General features: G+C 34.9%; 2 protein-coding genes across 2 annotated transcripts; both read right to left on the bottom strand.

The window, feature by feature from the left end:
• Positions 1-700: 700 nt before the first annotated feature.
• On the bottom strand, positions 701-1552 carry LOC126715395 (leucine-rich repeat extensin-like protein 6). The gene has a single exon (XM_050415981.1). The coding sequence runs from the start codon at positions 1295-1297 to the stop codon at positions 887-889; it is 411 nt and encodes a 136-aa protein (XP_050271938.1). The 5' UTR covers positions 1298-1552; the 3' UTR covers positions 701-886.
• A 3270-nt stretch (positions 1553-4822) lies between these two features.
• Positions 4823-7589, bottom strand: LOC126715405 (uncharacterized). Its single transcript, XM_050415993.1, has 5 exons — positions 7142-7589; positions 6506-6593; positions 6318-6388; positions 6166-6222; positions 4823-5326 (listed from the first exon to the last, which is right to left on the bottom strand). Exons 1-5 carry the CDS (start codon positions 7256-7258, stop codon positions 5114-5116), a joined length of 546 nt encoding a protein of 181 aa, XP_050271950.1. The 5' UTR covers positions 7259-7589; the 3' UTR covers positions 4823-5113.
• Positions 7590-7807: the final 218 nt, after the last annotated feature.

Raw genomic sequence — 7807 nt, forward strand, 5'->3', positions numbered from 1 at the left:
GTTGTAAAAAAGTCTTCTTAAATTGTAGTTTTAAAAGCTTCACGCAATCAAATATGAAAAATGATAGGATGGATTGTTAAAAAGTACGAAAACAACACATTAGCATATCGATAACCAGTTAAAAAAAAGTCATCAAATTGGAATTCTTAACACGATAAAAGGTATTTGGATCTTATAATCATTATGGTGATAAAAGTCCCTTTGGGCTTGCGTAGGACCCACGAGACTTTGCACTCGCAACCCCTGAATGCTTGCCACGTTTACAAAAAAAAAAAAAAAAAGGACGAGCCTAAGCACATCGGCAAGTAACGGTGGGCATAATGAAAACGAAGTTTTTTAATTGAGACGCCAGTGGACATAAGAATTGCAAAGCTGGTGGCTACTGTGGCTAGTGGGTGATCCATTTTATTCAAGATAAAGTTTTAGATTACTTTAATTATATATAATATATGCTTAATTAGTACGAAACTAATTACAAATCTAAGTTTTAAAATTCAAGCATTGTGGGGTGATCAGAACCCAAATTTGATTAACGAATTCTGAATTCTGACCGATCAACATAATAATGTCTAATTAAAAAAAAAAAAAAAGGCAAATCAACTGGAAAAGTAAATGCGAAGAAATTTGTGACAAAAAATTAGAACCAAGTCAACTCAGAATAGAGAATAGTAATGACAGAAAAAAGTAAGAAATTCTTACATAATTGGCAACAGATCTGTGTAGAAAGATTGTTATTGAGCAATTTAGATATAGTATGTACCATGTTAGGTACAGATTTAAACTGAGTACAAAATTCTCAGGCCTTAAAGAGTCTTTGATCTAAACAATTAACATATATATCCATAAAATTCTATTTTCCATTTAACACTGAAACTTACCCTTATGATCACCAAAAAGCAAGAAGACCCAACAATCCACAGCTGACCAAAACAGACAACACCGTGGCTGAATTCTGGCTACCACCATTATTGAAATGATCATCAATAGGGTACAAAGTGCCCGGTGGACCAGTTATGTATATCATTGATGCTGGAGGAGGAGGGCAGTATGTGGTTGACGGCTTTTTGGGAGTAGGTGGCGGCAGTACTTCTGGTGGTGGCTGAGCTGGCGGTGACGGTGGCGGTGGACATGGCGATGGCGGTGGTGGTGACGGTGGTGGTGGTGATGGTGACGGTGGTGGTGGAGAGCTTTGAGTGCAAGCTGAGCACTTTTCATCAGCTGACCCCGGGATTGTGAAAACAACAATTACAAGGAACAAATTTAGTAGCGACAGTGGATTGAATTTGAAAGGATGCATCTTTGTTGGCAAATTGCTTGAGGCTAGGGTGGTTGATGGTTATATAGATGATGTGAACTTGGTTCCCAAGATGTCTTGTGTGGTGGTTTTATCTTTGTGAACTTGACTGATTGGGAGGGGGATGAAATAGTTAGAAGAAATTTGGTACAAGAGGAAGGTCAAGTTGGGTGTGAGAGAGCGTTTTTATTACGTTATAAAGTGCATGGGAAATGTGAAAGAATGAAAAAGGTCTTTCAATGGTTGGGTTTTTATTAAGGCCAAATTGATGAGAATGAGACTTCATACTTAAGGACTTACTGACAGTGTGTATATTATGTGTATAGCTTGTTGTACAAAGGGAATAGCATTTGCATGTGGTCCGGATGGTCCAAATATTGGACCCCACTATACGCATTAAAAATTTAAAACCCATATTGCATGCGAATTATATGTATTTCATAACCCATAATGGTGGTACTGTCATTTCACATTTGTATGATCAAAGGGATTCTGCCATTCTGGCCTTCCATCATGTGGAAATTAACTTTAGTCAAAGTGTAGCTTAAATGTGTTACACATCACTATATTAGGCGTTGATAATATAATACTAATAGCAACTAGATATGGTAGATGTGGAGAAGGCATTCTTATAAATAAGTAAGTGTGGAGAAGCATTAATTATTGAAGCATGATAATATTCATAAGGACCTGCCTCATATAAATGGGGTTTGGACACCCTATCATTGGATGAGATTTCAAGTTTGCATTGTATGAAGCTTTGATATTCACATGATAAACTCTCTTTTTTTTTTTTTTTTTTCGAATTAAGCATGTTGTGCATAGTTAATGAACCGGACATATTGGCTAATAATTTAAAAATAATGTTTGGACACACAAACTATTTCATAATTTTTTTTACAACTATTAACATAATAAGCTACGATTAAAATAACATTAAACTATCATATGAGTCTTTCACTCATATTACTTTTATCAACATCAATCCCAATGGACAACATGTTATCTTAATAATCGTAAAAATAGTAGTATTTTTTTAAAATATATTTGAACTTATTGATAATTTAAAAGTGTGGTCCCCCAATTCCCTAAATATACTTTTTTTTGTTTGTTTTTGTTTCACTTCCAAAATGCCCTTATTCCTTTTCTGATTGGTATTATGTGACCAATACATAATGCATATCAATAATATCATTAAGAAAAGGTTTGAGAAAGAGAGTTTCAATAAGTGGCCATATATAAAAGCACCACGTATCAATATTGTCAATTTGTCATTAGCTCAAGAAAGCCTTACCATTATAATATTATATACAGATTCCACACCACATAAAATAGACACATATAAGGGTCACAACACAGCTCATCTCTCCCACATTTAGCCGCCCCCAGTCAAGGAAGAAAAGTCACCATCTTTGTCTATTGCATTTGCACCGGTTTGAATCATGAAGTCATATTCCGTTATTTCATCGAATTTTCTTCAGTCATCGCGCTGCTTCTTATGAATAATTAATTCTAGGTCTCATTGAATTTTGACTAACGTATTGGATGCTGATACTACTAAGTGGACTTAAATCATTATGTTAAAACGAAATTAAAGCTCAAATTAATATCCATCGGGAAAGCATCAATATAATATTCGGATAAACAACCATGATCTAGATCAATTCAAGAAAAATGACGTAAGTTTATGTACAATTTAACTAAATAAGTAAAAGTGAAAGGCCAACAAACGATTAGCTAGGTTGATCTACTCCAATTTTATGCCAAGACTCTTAACTATAATATAATTTTATTTCAATTGTCCCTCAAATTTAAAATTGTGTCCGATCAAACTAGTCCAAGAATTATGTTAAGAAATTAAAAAAAAAAAAAAAAAATTGGGGATAAAAATTTGGGTGAGTCAGGGTGGAAAATATCCGGGCTCCAATATTTTTCTCCCTATTTTACTTTGTTTACCAGATATCGAAAACTTACTCTTTTACCCACTTTGCCCTCCAAAATTTTTTATCCCTTCTTTTCCACCCCTACCAAAAAGAAGGTAAAACTCCATAGAAGCGCTCAAGATTCAAGAACATGTTTTGAATTTTGGCAACATACTTTTCAAAATGTTAATTAATTAAAGGGATGACCATAGGAAACTTCTGGGAGAGGCACAATCTAGGAATGAAATTCATAGGGGAATATGATTGGGGGTACCAAAAGAGAGCACCATGGTGATTGGTGAGTGAACTTAACCCTGAAGTAATGTACAGTAGGAGAGGGGACAAAAAGTTAGGAACAATGGAATCTGTACAAAGAGAAGAGTAAAAGATAAGAGATTAGTTAGAAAGGCACACCGTCCCATTTTCTTAAAGCATCTTCCAACCCTTTTCTGGTTACACTTCATCTTATCTAGTCAACTTTCCCAATGATACAACCAAAATTAAGTCCAATCAAGCAATGCATTTGGAACCTTCCTACTTTACAGTAACCCTTGCTTTGGTTACAGTCCTAGTACAGTAGTATTCCACTCCAATTATTAGAAGGATATAAAGCATTGTTGGTATAAAGACGAATGCAAGAATAGCGATGTAACATCCACCATACAAACAAAAAACTAAAACTAAAAAACAAAAACGGAAAAAAGGGAAGAAAAAAAAATTGTACATACATGACAAACATGGTGGGACAAATAAATGCAGTACAAACGTATATCATAAATCAGATATATACATTCCTTTTTTACAACATATAAGTTACAACTACATGATGTACACTGCACATTGTAAAAAATAAAATGATAGTATCCAATACATGAGATAATTGTTATATCTTCACAACCTCACATTTGAGATGCCGAGATATAGGTCAATAGAGGCTATAAATTTAGTGATGGTATTGCACAATTTGTCAATTAAAGAAGGCGGTGTTCTCAAAGGAGTCTAAATCTTCTGTCCTACTTTTTCTGCTCCACTAATAAAAATTTGTCACATGTTCACCTAATTAATTAATTACTACCATTAATTAATAATGATAGTATTAATAAGTCAATAATGATAGTATTTAATTAGTTAGGTGAACATATAACAAGTTTTTATTGATAGAACATAAAGTGAAGCAGAAAAAATGAGACAGATAATTTGGACTCTTCTCAAAGATCTACATGCAGTGCAACCATTACCAAAAATAATAATAATAATAATAATAAAAGCCCATTAAATGGGAAAGCACCATAATGTATAAACTTATCAATTGATAAGCCCAGCATATGTGAGAAATTATACACTGCAACTGACCAAAAGGTCCAATTTTAATTCCAACATCATGCTCTGTGTACGCCCACATGGGGAAGCCCACAATTCGACGTTCTCAGTCAAAAAAGAAAAACTGCTTTTGTAGTCTATCAGCCCATTAGCCCAGCCCACACATAAGCCCACTGAAGATAATAGTCCCCAAAGCACTCCCACAGAAGTTATAAATTAAAATATCAAACAGAAAAAGCATAAAGTCTAAAGAGAAATAGAAAGAGAGAAAGAATGAGAGCAAGTATTTAGGCTCAAACTCCAATCACTAAGATTTATATACAAAGCATTGCATAACAAGATGTATCAAAGAAACCCTGCCCTACAGGCTACAACTAACGCAAAATAGCAAGACATGGCCAGCATTTGTTGTTTGCTTAGCTCGAAGGCTATCACTAACATACCCCAATTTTTTATTCAAAGAACATTGTGAGCAGAACATTCAATCAGTATTCATCATACAAACAGAGAGCAAAACAGAATTCAGATTGATGTTTATCCTCATAGTCTGCTCCAGAGAACAGTGGAAACTGCCTTCTTAATTGCAATAACCACTCTTTCCAAACATCCCCAAGCCTGTTGTTTGCAAATGTGAGCCTCTATGTGACACTGAATTCGTATCACAACGCATTCTCATTGAGCATCCAGGATCTTCAAGTATTGATGGTCCACAAAACCATGTAGGAGACTCGAATCCTTGGGCCATCTCGAAAAGCATGCTTTGTAGCTCCTCCAAGCTATAACTCTTTTCCTGTGTATACAAATACAAACCATGAACTAGATGTTAACCTCTAGATTGGGAAAGGAAACTACCATCATAAATTTTTGTTTCTCTCTCTCTCTCTCTCTCATCAAAGGATTCCCATTATATTTTTGAGTTCCAACTAATAGTACTCACTCGCATCTTCTTTCCTTCTCACAAGTTACAAGCCTTCTTCCAGTATAGTCTTACTCTCTACTCTGAAATATATAGACCAAATGACAAACACTTGAGGCCAAAGCACTCATAGGATCATGACACTATAATCAAAATGGTAAACAAGATTTCCAGCTCAAATTTCCCCCAAAATTCAGTGAAAGCCGATTCCATATCCTCTTTAGGAATCTAGAGAACAATCATATGCTAGTAACAGAAATCTAAATTGTAGAATGACAATATTATTTTCTTTTGTAAAAGAACAAACTATTGAGCAAAAAAGGATTATGAACTCTCGGCTAAACTAATCGACCTTTTCTTAGTTCACCTGCATTATGCTGAGCCAAAATGATAAAGCTACAAAAATGAAACTAATAAAAGTAACAGACCACCCACTTCTTCCACAATGTTATGATTTTTTCCAGTATATATATATTAGTATTACTTCACTTCTCCTAATGCTCACCAGAACATCCTTGTTGGTCCTCTACACAGCCATTGTTCTCATAATGAAATTAACTGATTGATTCCAGTGATTCATGTGTGAGCATTCAAAGCAATACTGATAAAAAGATTCTTAAAAAGCAAGTGAAACAAACTTGCAACGCCCATTTTTTCACTTTGATGTGCACCTTACTTAAGCTCACTAGTAGGACTGTAAGAGTCATTCATACCTCTCTCCTAGCTTGGTCCATGAGAGTCACCATTTCTTGTACAAAATCAGAAAAGCCCTGAAACAGATATTCAATTACCAAATTATCAGCACCTTAATAAAAGAGAAATTACAAACGCATCACTAGCTACTAGCTAGAAACAAAATATCTACCTCATCTTCTTCATCATCAGGATCGTATAACCCTGCATCGTACAGTGTCCTCTTCCTTTGGTCTGACAACACTGCTCAACAAAACAGAATAAAACGTTAGCAAAAGCCAACCTTTTTTGGGATAAAACAAAACTTAGCCCAATTGCGTAAAGATTGCATACTAATAAATCTATGGGGGAAAAAATTACCTGAATAGGCTTCTTGGATTTGTTGGAATTTTTGCTTTGCTTCACCCAGCAGAGAAGGGGTTCTAGTCCATCTATCAGGATGCCATTGCTGCACCAAAAATACAATACAAGCAAGCACACATATTATCTCTACTCTCATACAATACATCAACTAAAAAACCCAAGAATTGAACAAGAAACACAACCATCCAAAAGAATAATTTGAACCGATCGACAACAACAAATCATTAGCCTCAAAACTATGGGGTCAGCAATTGTTCCTCAAAAAGATCAGTAGAAATCGTTCAGAGTCATTCTATCTTATCCAAAATCAAATATTTTTGTCAAGAAACTAATTGTAATCATTCACATATATTCTTGTTAGTCATCCTTCCTAAATAAAATCATATCTTTTTATCAACCTCTTAATAAACGTGTCATTCTTGTCATCCAAAATCTTATTCTCTATCACTCCCTTGATTAATATGCCATTCTGTTAACTTAGTTCTAACTTCTAAGATTCAAACACACCCATCTAACAAAATCCTCTAAAAACTTGAACTAGTAGTATTAATTCACAGACCCAGTTAAACCAAAAGGCCAAAAAAAAAAAAAAAAAAAAAAAAAAACAAAGAAACAGAGAAAGCTAATAGTTACCATAGCAAGCTTGCGATAAGCACGTCTTATTTCTTCAACAGACGAGTTCATACGAACACCGAGGACTCCATAATAAGACAGTGACTCCTTGTGATTGTGAGCCTCCATCTCCATCATTCACACGCACACAACCCAGAAACAGAAGCGAAACCAAAAACTTATATTTCAAACACTTTTTTTTCTCGTACTCGAATATAGTATTAACTTGCTAGGTTCCAAGAAGCCCAGATTTCTTAAAGACAAGGAATAGTGAAAATGAAAGCAGTTTCGGGTTCGTTATATAGAGAAGAGGAAAAGGCGGTTACGCATTGGAAGCTCTAGAATCTTGAACATGCTGAACTAAAAATCTTAGTATTAATATATAAACTTAAGGGGTTTTAGGAATGTTCCGGAACTACTTTGGGTGCAAGGAGATTGATTTTTCTTACCATTTTGGGTTCAGATATTTTGCTTAGAAGGTTCTGGGTTTTTCAGTTTACTGATAGTAAAATTAGGGGGGACCCACTTTTTTGTTTGGACTGTGATGCCAGTCATAATGGCTAGATTCTTATTAAGATGGTGTGACACGTGCAGTTTTTCTTCTTTGATGCGTGTGTGTATCAGTGTATGTGTCACCAAGGACGGCCCAACATAATTTGGGGCCTAAGGCGAAAAATTTATGTGGGA

The sequence above is a fragment of the Quercus robur genome, chromosome 1 (assembly GCF_932294415.1).
Source record: "Quercus robur chromosome 1, dhQueRobu3.1, whole genome shotgun sequence".
Taxonomy (NCBI): Eukaryota; Viridiplantae; Streptophyta; class Magnoliopsida; order Fagales; family Fagaceae; genus Quercus; species Quercus robur.

Bases quoted from the DNA above. Each gene is read 5' to 3' on its own strand.
- LOC126715395 (XM_050415981.1), bottom strand. From the start codon at position 1,297: ATGCATCCTTTCAAATTCAATCCACTGTCGCTACTAAATTTGTTCCTT.
- LOC126715405 (XM_050415993.1), bottom strand. From the start codon at position 7,258: ATGATGGAGATGGAGGCTCACAATCACAAGGAGTCACTGTCTTATTAT. The intron at 6,594-7,141 runs GTAACTATTAGC...TTTTTGGTGCAG, and splicing joins CTTATCGCAAGCTTGCTATG to CAATGGCATCCTGATAGATG. The intron at 6,223-6,317 runs GTAGATATTTTG...TATCTGTTTCAG, and splicing joins CTGATGATGAAGAAGATGAG to GGCTTTTCTGATTTTGTACA.